Source organism: Jaculus jaculus, chromosome 8, assembly GCF_020740685.1.
Source record: "Jaculus jaculus isolate mJacJac1 chromosome 8, mJacJac1.mat.Y.cur, whole genome shotgun sequence".
NCBI classification, from domain to species: Eukaryota; Metazoa; Chordata; class Mammalia; order Rodentia; family Dipodidae; genus Jaculus; species Jaculus jaculus.
Genome location: NC_059109.1, coordinates 73,214,704 through 73,229,126, shown reverse-complemented (window position 1 = coordinate 73,229,126; position 14,423 = coordinate 73,214,704). Strand labels below are relative to the sequence as shown.

General features: G+C 39.7%; 1 protein-coding gene across 5 annotated transcripts in view; it reads right to left on the bottom strand.

Moving 5' to 3' along the window:
* The window catches only part of Golga3 (golgin A3), an 83,491-nt gene that overhangs the window by 55,205 nt on the left and 13,863 nt on the right, over positions 1–14,423 (bottom strand). For 4 of the 5 annotated variants that reach the window (XM_045156170.1, XM_045156169.1, XM_045156173.1 and 1 more), the window contains exon 2: positions 3,796–4,094. In XM_045156170.1, coding sequence (XP_045012105.1) covers positions 3,796–3,916 — 121 coding nt within the window. In that variant the 5' untranslated portion in view covers positions 3,917–4,094. Of the gene's footprint in view, positions 1–3,795; positions 4,095–4,456; positions 4,524–14,423 lie in introns of all 5 variants that reach the window. The other variant, XM_045156172.1, reaches the window with a different exon arrangement.

The following is a 14,423-nucleotide window of genomic DNA, read 5'->3' as shown; positions in this document are numbered from 1 at the left end:
AGGAGGCAGAGGTAGGAGATTGCTGTGAATTTCTGAGACTACACAGTGAATTCCAGGTCAGCTGGGGCTAGAGTGGGACCCTACCTCAAAAAAGAAAAAAAAAAAAAAAGGCTTAGCAGTTAAGGCACTTGCCTGCAAAGCCAAAGGACCCAGGTTTGATTCCCCAGGACCCAAATAAGCCAGATGCACAAGGTAGCACATGTCTGGAGTTCGTTTGCAATGGCGAGACACCATGGCATGCCTATTCTCTCCCTCTCTGTGTGTGTCTCTCTTTGCCTCTTTCTGCCACATAAATAAATAATTATTTAAAAGAAAGCCAAAAAATAAAAAAAAAGGAAGGGGGTTAGCATTTGTAAATGTGAGCTCCCGCTAATACTCACTGACATGCCTCCTGGAAAAGAAAGCCAGACATGAATGGAACTGCCACCAGCAGGAAGCAGAAATAGGAATCCTCAATGCCCAAGACACATGTGTGCTCTGAAACACAGATGGCCTTTTCCACCAAGGGGCACTTTGAATACAAGTTACATGACTTAATACTACTTGTGATGTGTGAGTTGCTAAACCTTGTTCATATAACAAAGTGAGTTTTAGCATTTTATTGCACTTTAAACAAAATTATAAGCAAAAACTCCAATAAGCCAGGTGTGGTGGTATATGCCTTTAATCCCAGTACTTGGGAGTCAGAAGTGGAAGGATTGCTGAGAGTTTGAGGCCACCCTGAGACTACATAGTGAATTACAGGTCAGACTGAGCTAGAGTGAGACCTTACCTCAGAAAACAAAAGACAAAACAAAACAAACAAAAAAATTCAATAAGCTCAAACTACGTTTATTGCTGCTCTATTCACAATAGCTAGGAAATGAAAGCAACTAGATGTTCCTCATCTGAGGAGTGCATAAGGAAGATATGACACATTTATACAATGGAGTTCTACTCAGAAAGAAAAATGAGGTTATGAAATCTGCAGGAAAATGGATGGATCTGGGAAGGGTTATATTAAGTGAGGTAACCCAGGCCCAGAAAACCAAACGTCACATGTTCTCTCTCATATGTGGATCCTACCTACAAATGACTGGACTTCTGTGCTCAGTAGCAAAGGCCAGTAAGGTAGAAAGGGGATATAAAGGGAATAGAAAGGGAGGGAGGGGAGGCTTAATAGGTTGATATTGTATATATGTAAGGAGAAGAACAGATCAATAGGGGTGAAAAGGCCTAAGTGAGGTCAAGGGAAGACATTGAGTTAGGAAAGGTAGAGGGAGGGCTAATCAAAATCCAAGAGGATATAAATAAGTCATATGGAAACTTACTTTTTTGGACAATGGAACACACAGGATTGTTACTACAAAACTTTCAGTGCCAGGGATAGGATACCTTCCAGTGAGTTGTTGACCAGGAAGATTCCTGATGCCTCCAAAGCATTACAGGCTATTGCCGAGGCCCTTGGTTTTCCACCAGGTATAGATGGTAAGACCCTGCTGAAGACTCCACGTATTTGGGCTACAAGGTCACCGAGAAACCCTGATGGAGCTGAGCTGAAAACCTCCTCCATGTAGACCAGCTGATATAAAGCTGGAAAAAGTCACACTGAATGCAGTTCAATGGGAGAGAGAGAATTCACCATTGAAGATACCCAACAGTGGACACTGTAAGCTTTATATTTGGCCAGCCATGCCAAATGAGCCAATGGGTGCAGTAATTACACATCTGTTATGGGGGAAACCAACTGCCCTCTAATTTGACTGGAGGCCCACTCCATGGGAGGGAATATATCCCTGATACTGAAAACCCACATCTGCTGCTGTCTGGCTTAAAGTGTATATTATGCTCACCAAACTGCCCAGTAAGCACTTCTCTTAATGTTCATACCCATATATTAATGGTACTCACTTTTGGTTAGAGAAGCTTCTTTTTTCAGATAGCAGTGACCTTGGGATGACTCAGAAGGCACCATGGTGCTGAGAAGAAGTGACAGAAGAGTGCCCAGCACTGAAATACCTCTATTACATCTTCCACGGCTCAGGGTCCATTGTGGAAGAGGTGATGGAAAGAATGTAAGAGCCAAAGCAAAGGTAGGACTCCTTACAATGTGCTCCTCCAGACATATAATGGCCTGGATATCCATAACCTTGCAGTGCCTGACACTACCTACACAAGACCATCATAATAGAAAGAGAAGATCATGACATTAAAATAAAAAAAGAGAGACTGATTGAGAGGGGGAGGGGATATGATGTAGAGTGGAGTTTCAAAGGGGAAAAATAGAGGGAGGGAGAGAATTGCCATGGGATCTTGCTTACAATTATGGAAGTTATCAATAAAACATAAACACACACACACACAAATTTTGTTTCAAAATGCAAGCTTATACATGGATAGAAAATGATGAACATAGATGACAAAAATGGTCACAATCATTTACAAGGCTCATTCAGTGGTAGGGATTGAATCCAAGTCTTTATACATGGAAGACAAGTGTTCTCCCACTGAGCTACACCCTAGCTCCTTTGATATGTATATGTGTCATTTCTTTTAACACTCATAATTACCCTATGATGCAGGGTACAACTGGCTTCCTGAGTGGAAGATCTAAGATTTACTTCTGTGTCTGTTGGACTCAAGAATCCATTATCTAGACATGAATACTGTTTTCTTCCTCACATTAACTGCTAGAGTAGCATTTTATAAGAACTAGAGCATAATTTCTGTTCATAAAAAAGTACATAATAATCTATGATTTTGAGGCTGGAAAGATGGTTTAGCGGTTAAGACACTTGCCTGCAAAACCTAAGGACTCAGGTTCGATTCCCAAGGACCCATGTAACCCAAATGTACAATGTGGCGTGTGTGTTTGCAGTTCATTTGCAGCAGCTGGAGGCTCTCTCTCTCAAATAAATTAAAAAAACAAAATAAAAAAACCCACCAGTTTTTAAAGCAAATATGTACCACTAGCTCCTGATGGTGGGTTATGGAACAAATAAGTAACTACTAATGCACAAATAACCCTGTAGCCAACATATAAGAACATGATTTAGAAATTCTTAGATCTCTTCTGGACCATTTACTGATTGCATTTATTGGCATTTTGGCAACCAATCAATCAAGAAGGCAGAATTTCAAACAAGAATTAACATGCTAGTGGAGGCCCACAGAAGCCATAGAGGCAGCTCTACTGCTATTAATAGTATACAACCAAGCTCCTATTCTGTTGAATATAGATGGTGCTAGATCTAAAATTTGCACCAAATAAAATAACCCTCATAATATTACTAAAAAAAACTCTGCAAGAAGCCAAGTATGGGGCTGGAGAAATGGCTTAGTGGTCAAGGTGTTTGCCTGCTAAGCTAAAGGACCCAGGTTTGATTCCCCAGGACCCACATATGCCAGATGCACAAGGGAAACATGCATTTGGAGTTCGTTTGCAATGGCTAGAGGCCATGGTATGCCCATCCTGTTTCTGTCTCTCCTTTATCTCTCTCTCTGCTTTCAAATAAATAAATAAATAAATAAATAAATAAATAAATAAATAAATAAATAAATTTTAAAAAAGAGAAGAAGCCAGGTATGTTGGCACACACCTTTAATCTCAGCAATCAGGAGGCAGAGGTAGGAGGATTGCCATGAATTCAAGGATTTTGAGAATATACAGTGAATTCCAGGTCAGCCTGGCTAGAGTGAGCCCCTACCTCAAAACTCCCAACCCCCCCCCCCAAAAAAAAACTCTGCAGAATGAAAATTCATGTCTTCCTCCAAAACACCAGCTAATCACACACCCTCCTTATGTTGATGACTTACCTTGAGCCTTATCCAGTTGGTCAGGAGACTGTGCCAGTGAGTCCATGGGCTCCTGGGGGTTCTTGCCACTGCTGGATCTGTCCTCCATGAGGCTGTCCTGCTTGGCTAGCATTTGGTCCATGGTTAGGAGAGCCCAGGCTGAGAAGACTCTGAGGGGCTGCACGTGACCCTGGGGTAAGTGCTGTTTCTGCCATCAGCAATAGCCCAGAGCTCCTGGGAAGGATCTATTTTCCATTTTCAGGGTAAGACTTGAAAGTCTTATAAATGGCATGAAATTAAACCAACTAATGTCATGACACCTGATAGGAGGAAGAAAAAATATATCAGAAATTTCATTTGTTCAATTTCAAGTAACAATTAAAGAATTAACACTTGACTCCACCTATATCTGAGGTTTTGAGGGTAAAATGATTAACCAGCCATACCTGGACTCTTTTCTAAAGCACTCAGTATCTTTCTTGGGGCTGGCTAAAGAAAGTTCCATTGTGAAAGACTCTGAGATTACAAAGAACCTTGTAAATTGTGCTGTAGTTGCCCATGTGGCAACCTAGAAACTAAGTTTTAATTTTTATTTAAATTTAAATAGCTACTTGTGGCCAGTAACTTCTAAATTAGACAGGTCTAGGTACTCATAGGACAACTCATGGGACAAACAACTCACAGGACAACTATCCAAGGATGTAGCTCTTGCCATGTAACCCCACCTTTGTAAGCAGCACTGCTCAGATCTAAAGGAGTGAAAAAAATCAAAAATATTTCATTTATTTTCTTATTTGAGAAAGAGAGGAAGAGAAAGAGAACAGGCATGCCAGGGCCTCTAGCCCTGCAAATGAACTTTAGATGCATGTGCCACCTTATACATCTGGTGTTATGTGAATACTGGGGAATCAAACTCAGGACACTAGGCTTTGCAGGCATGCACCTTAAATGCCAAGACATCTCTCCAGCCTTAGAGGAGTGAAAATTAAAGAAGCAATTGCCAGTACTTCTATGGGTGGGATCTATAAACGGGTCTAAGGACACACAGCAAGACAACTAACTTATAAAGGGAAGCAGAAAGCATTTCATAGCAAGTGACCAACCACTTTTCCCAATAAGCAAGATCAGTTATCATCTGACTCACCCTGATAAACTAATTAAAATTAAAAAAAAATATTTTTATTTATTTGCAAGCAGATAGAGAGAGAAGAGGAGAGACAGAAATAACAAGCATGTCAGGGCCTCTAGCTGCTGCACATGAACTCCAGATGCATGTGCCACTTTTGTGCATCTGGAGGTACTGCAGAATCAAATCTGAGTTATTAGGTTTTCCAGGAAGGCACCTTAAGTGCTGAGCCATTCCTCCAGCCCCTAATAGACTAAATTTAAGTTATAAATCCTGTAGAGAAATTACAGAAAAAATGCCTAAATTGGCTGGACATGGTGGCTGATTACTTTAATCCCAACACTTAAGAAGCTGAGGCAAGAGGATTGTTGTGAGTTCAAGACTGGCCTGGGGCCACAGAGTGAATTACAAATTAGTCTGGGCTAGAGTAAGACCCTATCTCAAAACCAAACCAAACCAAACAAAATAAGAGGCCTAAGTGGGTGGTGCTCACTTATAGCGAGGTGTGAAGCTGACTTAATAGTAGAGAGAGCATACTGACATCTTTCATTGCAGGCACATGTATTCTGACTCCATCTGTCCTCTGTGATTGATCATTATGCAAAGCTTAGCTTACCAACATAAGTGAATGATGAGTACAGGAATGCCCCTTCTGTGGACCTTGGGGGAATTTGCTGGCAACTATAACAATACAAATATACCTATTGGCTGCTTTGCACCATGTAGAGCAGACATTGTGAATAACAATCATGCTAAGAATAAAAAGGAGGGCTGGCCATGGTGGCACACACTTTTAATCCCAGCACTCAGGAGGAAGAAATAGGAGGATCACCAGGAGTTCCAGGCCAGCCTGAGACTACAAAGTGAATTCCAGGTCAGCCTGGGTTAGATTAAAATCCTACTTCGAAAAAAACAAACAAACCAAAAAATAAAAAGGAGGACTTGTATAAAAATGCATTTTCCTCTTTATTTTAACACTGTGTACAAGAACATTATGCATGTGAGTGGTCTGAGAAATAAATGATTTAATACTCAAAAAACAAACAAAAAAAAAACATGGGGGTGGGGAGGGAGGGAATTACCATGGGATATATTTTATAATCATGGAAAATGTTAATAAAAATTAAAAAAAAAAAAAAAGAGGACTTCTAGTTAAGACAGCAGTGCAGGAACCATGCCAAAGCAGCCTAAGGGAGAAAAAGCAAAACAAACAAACAAAAAGCACAACAACAATAACAACTAAAAACAGCAAAAATACTTCTACTAAAAGGAGAAGGTATATAAGCAATTATCAACCAAGGCAGAGAAGCAGGATACATCCAGAGTGTCTAGAGACCACAGAATCAAGCAAAGGCAGCTTCAGACCAACATTAGTTAAGAAAAATAAGGAAGGTCACTTTATATTGATTAAAGGAACACTCCAACAGGAGGACATTACAATCCTAAACATATATGCACCTAATATGGGGGCTCCCAAATTCGTCAAACAAACACTATTAGAACTAAGGTCACAGATAACACCAAACACAGTGGTAGTGGGTGACTTTAATACCCCACTCTCATCAACCAGCAAAAAATAAACAGAGGTGCATCTGGATTAAATGAGGTCATAGAACAAATGGACCTACAGATATATACAGGACATTTCATCCAAATGCTACAGAATACATTCTTTTCAACAGCACATGGAACATTCTCTAAAACAAACCATATATTAGGACACAAAACAAATCTTAACAAATTCAGGAAAAATGAAATGATCTCTTGCACTCTACTTGAACACAATGGGATCAAACTACAAACCAATAGCAAGAAAAGCTATAGAGCATACACAAAATCATGGAAACTTAGCAATACACTACTAAATGATCCATGGGTCAGTGAAGAAATAAAGAAGGAATTCAAAAAATTCATAGAATTAAATGATAATGAGAATACAACATACCAAAACCTTTGGGACACAATGAAGGCAGTCCAAAGAGGGAAATTTATAGCTTTAAGTGCCTATATTAAGAAATTAGAGAGTTCACAAGTAAACAACAATGCTTCACCTTAAGGCCATGGAAAAAGAAGAACAAAGCAAACCGAAAATCAGTAGATGGGAAGAAATAATAAAGGTCAGGGTAAAAATTAATGAAATAGGAACCAAAAAAAAAAAAAAAAAAAAAAAAAAAAAAAAAAACCACCAAAGGAAAAAAAAAATCTAAAGAATCAATGAAATAAAAAGTTGGAAAAAAAAAAAAAAGTTGGTTCTTTGAAGCTGGGCATGGTGGTGCATGCCTTTAATCCCAGCACTCGGGAGGTAGAGGTAGGAGGATTGCCATGAGTTCGAGGCCACCCTGAGACTCCATAGTGAATTCCAGGTCAGCCTGAGCTAGAGCGAAACCCTACCTCGAAAAAATAAAAACAACAACAACAACAACAACAAAAAAAAAGAGTTGGTTCTTTGAAAGGATAATAAACAAGATTGATAAACCCTTAGCAAATCTGACCAAAAGAAAGAGACACACACTAATAAAATTAGAGATAAAAAGGTACCACTACAGCAGATAACAGAGAAATTTAAAAAATCATAGGGACACACTATAAGAACATGTATTCCACTAAGTTTGAAAATCTGAAAGAAATGGATGATTTCCTTGATTTATATGACCTACTAAAATTAAATCAAGATGAGATTAATCAATTAAATAGACTTATAACATCTATGTTATATGTATGAAGATGCAAGCAGTTATAAAAAAAACTCCCATCTAAAAAAAAAGTCTAGGCCCAGATGGATTCACTGGTGAATTTTGCCAGACCTTCAGGGAAGAAGTAACACCAATGCTTCTAAAATTTTCCATAAAATAGAAAAGGAAGGAATCCTATAAACTCCTTCTACGAAGCCAGCATCACCCTGATCCCAATCTCCCTCATGAACATACATGTAAAAATTCTCCACAAAATATTGACAAACAAAATACAAGTATATATCAGAAAGATCATTTACCCTGACCAAGTAGGCTTTATCCCAGAGATGCAGGGATAGTTCAACATATGCAAATCAATAAGTGCAATACATTATGTAAATAGACTGAAGGTTAAAAATCACATGATCATCTCATTATATACAGAAAAAGCATTTAACAAAATCCAACATCCCTTCATGATAAAAGTCCTATGAAAACTGGGAATAGAAGGAACACATCTCAACATAATAAAGGCTATTTATGACAAACCTACAGCCAACATAATACTAAGTGGGGGAAATCTTGAAGCTTTTCCACTAAAATCAGGAACAAGACAAGGGTGTGCTGACCTCTGTCCCCAGTTTTATTTAATATAGTACTGGAAGTCTTCGCCATAGCAATACGGCAAAAGACACACATAAAAGGGATATAAATTGGAAAGGAAGAAAACAAGTCACCGTTATTTGTAGACGATATGATTCTATACATAAAGGACCTAAAGACTCTACCAGCAAATTGTTAGAGCTGATAAACACTTATAGTAATACATGCAGGATACAAAATAAACACACAGAAATCAGCAGCCTTCCTATATGCTAACAACACAGGAGATGAAATCAGAGAATCACTCCCATTCACAATTGCATCAAAAAATAATAATAACCCAAGTAAGTACCTTGAATAAACCTAACCAAGGAAGTGAAGGATCTCTACAATGAAAACTTTAAAACACTCAAGATATAAATTGCAGAAGACACTAGGAAATGGAAAGACATCCCTTGTTCTTGGATTGGAAGCATCAATATTGTGAAAACGGCAATCTTACCAAAAGCAATCTACACATTTAATGCAATCCCCATCAAAATTACAATCATATTGTTCATAAAAATAGGAAAAATAATCCAAAACTTTATTTGGAAGCAGAAAAAACCTTGGATATCCAAAATAATTTTGAGCAACAAATATAAGGCTGGTGGTATCACCATACCTAATTTTAACCTATATTACACAGCCATGGGTAACAAAACCAGCATGATAATGACACAAAATCAAACATGTAGATCAATGGAGCAGAACAGAGGACCCAGATGTAAGTCCGGGTAGCAACAGTCACCTGATCTTTGACAAAAGTGCCAAAAATATACTCATTGGAGAAAAGACATCTGCTTCAGCAATTAGTGCTGGGAAAACTGGACATGTATCTGTAGAAGGATGAAAATAGATCCTTATGTCTCTTCATGTACAAGAATTGTCCAAATGGATCAAAGACCTGAAATATCAGACCTGAAACTCTGAAACTGCTAGAGGAAAAAGTAGAGAAAACCCTACAATATATTGGTCTTGGCAAAGACTTTCTGAATATAACCCCAATTGCTCAGAAAATAAAACCATGGATAAACTCCTGGAACCTCATGAAATTACAAAGATTTTGTATGTCAAAGGACACTGAATAAAGCAAAGAGGCAACCTACAGAATGGGAGAAAATCTTTGTCCAGCTATACATCCGACAGAGGATTAATATCCAAAATATACAAAGAACTCAAAAAACTAAACAAAAAAAACCAAACAACTCAATTAAAAAATAGACTATGGAACTAAATAAAGAATTCTCAAAAGAAGAAATACAGATGACATATAAACATCTAAAAACAAGTTCTACATCCCTAGTCATCAGGGAAATACAGATTAAAACTATGCTGAGATACCATCTCACTTGTCAGAATGGCTACCATCATGAAAACAAATGACCATAAATGCTGGCGAGGATGTAGAAAGAGTGAGGTAACCCAGGCCCAGAAAACCAAAGTCACACATTTTCTCTCATATGTGGGTCCTAGCCACAAATGATTGGATTTCTATGTGAGTAGGAATAAAACTCAGTAGCAGAGGCCAGAAGCTAGAAAGGGGACATAAAGGGAATAGAAAGGGGGGGGGGGGGAAACATAATAGGATGTATTGTATGTATGTAGGTAGAAGAACAGATTAATGGGGTAAAAAGGCCTAAATGAGATCAGGGGAAAAGATTGAGTAAAGGAAAGGTGGGGAGAGGGCAAATGAAAATCTAAGAGGGTATAAGTTATATGGAAACCTACTTTTTTGGACAATGGAACACCCAGAAGCCATAGATTGTCACTAGAAAATTTTCAGTGCCAGGGATGGGGTACCTTCCAGTGAGTTGTTGGCCAGGGTGGACACTGATGCCCCTAAAACATTATAGGCTATTGCCGAGGCACTTTTGGTTAGAGAAACTTCTCTTTTTAGATGGCAGTGACCTTGGGATGACTCAGAAGTTACCATGGTGTTGAGAAGTGACAGAGGAGTGCTCAGCATGGAAATATCTCTATCACATCTTCCACAGCTCAAGGTCTATTGTGGAAGAGGTGATGGAAAGAATGTGAGAGTCAAAGGAAGGGTAGGACTCCTTACAACATGAACCTCCAGACACAAAATGGCCTGGATATCCATAACCTTGCAGTGCCTGACACTACCTACCCAAGACCATCATAATAGGAGGAAAAGATTATGACACCAAAATAAGAGACTGGCTAGAGGTGGTGGTGCACACCTTTAGCACTTGGGTGGCAGAGGTAGGAGGATCGCCGTGAGTTTGAGGCCACCCTGAGACTACATAGTGAATTCCAGGTCAGCCTGAGCTAGAGCAAGATTCTACCTTGAAAAACAACAACAAAAAAATGGGTGGTGGAGGGTAGAGCGACTGATGGGAGAGGGGTAAGGGGTATGATGGGCAGTGGAATTTCAAAGTGGAAAATGGGGGGAGGGAAGGAATTACCATGGGTTATTTTCTACAATTATGAAAGATGTCAATAAAAAATAAATTAAAAATTTAAGAAAAGCATAAAAATGAGTCAGTCTGAGCAAGAATGGGACCCTACCTTGAAAAACAAAACAAAACAAACAAAAAACCCAAAAAGGAAGGGCTGGGAAGATGGCTCAGCATCTGAAGGAGCATGTTTACAAAGCTTGAAGGCTGGGGTTCAATTCCCCAGTACCCATGTAATGCCAGAGGCACAAAGTACTGCATGTGTCTGGAGTTTGTTTGCAGCAGCTGGAGGTGGCTCTCTTTCTTTCCCAGGTGTGGTATATACCTTTAATCCCCAGCACTTGGGAGGTAGAGGTATGAGGATTGCTGTGAGTTCATGGCCAGCCTGAGACTACATAGTGAATTCCAGGATAGCCTGGACTAGAGTGAGATGCTACCTCAAAAAAACAAAACAGAGGAGACTCCTGGGCAGGACGGGGGCATAAGAGCCATGTCAAAGCAGCCAATAGAGGGAAATAAACAGAATAACAGTGAAACAAATTCTCCTACTGAAAAGTGAAGGTGCATTAAGTTATTATTGACCACAGTAGAAAAGGAGAGACTAATGTTTTCCAGAAAGGAGGAAACTAGTGAAAATCCTGCAAAGGCTCCTGCTAGTGCAGAGCTGTAGGAGCACAAGCCAGGTGGAGGGATTTTCCACTCAAATCAGCCTCCTTGCAAAGTCAAGAAACCTGAAGGGGAAGACAGCAGGGACCAATTGGGCAGCTGCTGACTGAGAATAGAAATGGGACCAGCTGTGCAGCTCCGGTACAACTCCAGTCATCCTGCAGTCTCCCATCTTTCAACCACCAGGGCCACGATGAACCACCAGAGAACTCATTCAACCCGGCCACAGGGAATCCAGCACAGCTGATCAGAACACCAGATCCATAGCACAACACAAAGGGATCGAGGTGGGTACTCACCATTGGTGACATTGGATGCCATCCAAAAGGTAACAGGACCTACTTACACAAAGGTAGAATACATAGGCCAGTAACGGAAGTGCTAATCTCTTTCATGTCAGGGCAGGCTATGAGTTACGCATTCTTGGTTGGCTTTACCATTGCTTTTGACTTCTCTTAATTCATAGGGCCTTTGTCTTTATCTATCTTTCCTTCTCTCTCTCTTTCTTTCTCTCTCTCTCTCTTTCTCTCTCTCTCTCTTTCTTTCTTTTTGTTTTTTTGAGGTAGGTTCCACTCTAGTCCAGGCCTACCTGGAATTAACTATGTAGCCTCAGGGTGGCCTTGAACTCACGGTGATTCTCCTACCTCTGCTTCCGAGTGCTGGGTATTAAAGGCATGTGCCACCATGCCCAGCTTCTTTTTCTTTTTTCTTTTCTTTTTTCAAGGTAGGGCCTCACTCTAGCCCAGGTTGACCTGGAATTCACTATGTAGTCTCAGGCTGGCCTTGAACTCATGGTAATCTACCTACCTCTACCTACCTCTGCTTCTCCAGTGCTGGGATTAAAGGTGTGTGTCACCATGCCTGGGTGTCTTTGTCTTTTTCTTTTGTCATTATTGGAGGTGGGGTCTGACAAGGCCCCCAGGCTGACCTGAAACCCATTTCAGACCAGAAATCTTAACCTCCCACATGATAGAATTAAGGGTTTAAGGCAACACACATCCTTAGGGACTTTGGCTTTATTAGATTATCTGTATGGTTAAACCCCACTCTTGCATAAATACTTGGTGCTATTTTTGTTTTGTTTTGTTTTTTGAGGTAGGGTCTCATTTGAGCTCAAGCTGACCCGGAATTTACTATGTAGTCTCAGGGTGGCCTTGAAACTCATGGCAATCCTCCTTCCTCTGCCTCCTGCACAGTGGGATTAAAGGTGTGCACCACCATGCCTGGTTGTCTGTGCTGGTTTTGATTGAATGTGTATATTGCTCAGTTGAGTTTTAGAATTTGCCAGTAAATTGCTCCACCCAGTCTACTAGAATACTTGACTACTAGCGGGCAAACAATGCTTAGGTTCAGTACTGTTTTTTAAACTTTTTTTTTTTCGAGGTAGGGTCTCACTTTAGTCCAGGCTGACCTGGAATTCACTATGTAGTCTCAGGGTGGCCTCGAACTCTCAGTGATCCTCCTACCTCTGCCTCCCAAGTGCTGGGATTAAAGGCATGCACCACCACGCCTGGCCAGTAATGTTTTTTTAGAATGTAACAGCTACACTTGGCACATTGATTTCCTACCCTGAAGATGTATAAAGTCGGATTTATATGGCTAAGAACACTACAGATAATTGGAAAACCCAAGTATCAAATTAAGTCAATGCAAAAATCTCTACGTTGTAAGAAACACAGAAAAGCAAGACAATACAATTCCAAGAAACATTATAAATTCATCAGAACTGATCCTTGGTGAGAGTGTTTTAGATGAAATGCCTGACAAAGATTTATACAAAGATTATTTTATCTATACTGGAAGAAATAAAAAAATACCAGTCAGAAATATTAGAAGTGAAAAACAAAGTAAGTCAAATAGAAAACTGTATAGAAAGTCTCTCCAGTAGAATGGATCAAGGAAAGGGCAGAATATCTAAACTAGAACACCAGGTGACAGATCTAATACAGTCCAACAAAAAGAAGGATAAACTAATAGGAAGGCATGAATGGGAATTTCAAGACATCAGGACCCTATGACAAGATCAACATAAGAATTCAGGGCATAGAAGGAGAAGAATTTTACTCCAAAAGCATATCTGGTATTTTCAAGAAAATCATAGACTAGCAGGGCATAGTGCCTCATGCCTTTAATCACAGCACTTGGAAGGCAGAGGTAGGAGGATCATTGTTAAGTTCAAGGTCACCCTGAGACTACATAGTGAATTCCAGGTCATCCTGGGCTAGGGTGAGACCCTACCTCAACAAAACAATACCAAAAAAAAAAAATTGTAGGGGAAACCTTCCCCCAAATAGGGAAAGTGATGCCAATACTGATATAGGAAGGCTTTAGAATGCTAGACAGTCAAAGTAAGGAAACAACTTCTCACTGTCATATTATAATTAAACTGCAAAACACACAAACCAAAGAAAATATATTGAAAGCAATTAGAAAGAACAATCAAGTCACATAAAAACACCAGCCCATCAGGATAACAGCTGATTACAACACAAACTTTAAAAGCCAGAAGGGCTTGGAATGATGTATTCCAAGTTCTGAAAGATAACTGTCAACCAAAATTATCCATCCAAATAGACGAAGAAATAAGGACATTCCCCAACAAAAACAGGCTAAAGGAAGGTATGGACACTATGCCAGTTCTGCAGAAAATCCTTGTAAGGATCCTCCATGCAGAAGAGAAAAACACACACACAAGGAAATAGGAATAAACCAAATAACAAATAAATAAATCAAATAACAGCTAATATAAGAGAGTGAAATTAAAAACAGAAGAGCTACAAAACAAAGAGAATGGCAAAACTAAATACTTACCTTTCAATAATAACTCTTGAGCTGGAGAAATGGCTTAGTGGCTAAGGCACTTGCCTGTGAAGCCTAAGGAGCCAGGTTCAGTTCTCCAGGTCCCACATAAGCCAGATGCGCATGATGACACATGTGTCTGGAGTTCGTTTGTAGTGGCCAGAGGTCCTGGCGCACCCATTCTCTCCCTCTCTCTCTCTGCCCCCTCTCTGTCTTTAATAAATAAGTAAAAATAAATCTTTTTTTTTTTTTTTTTGGTTTTTCGAGTTAGGGTCTCACTCTGGTCCAGGCTGACCTGGAATTAACTCTGTCATCTCAGGGTGG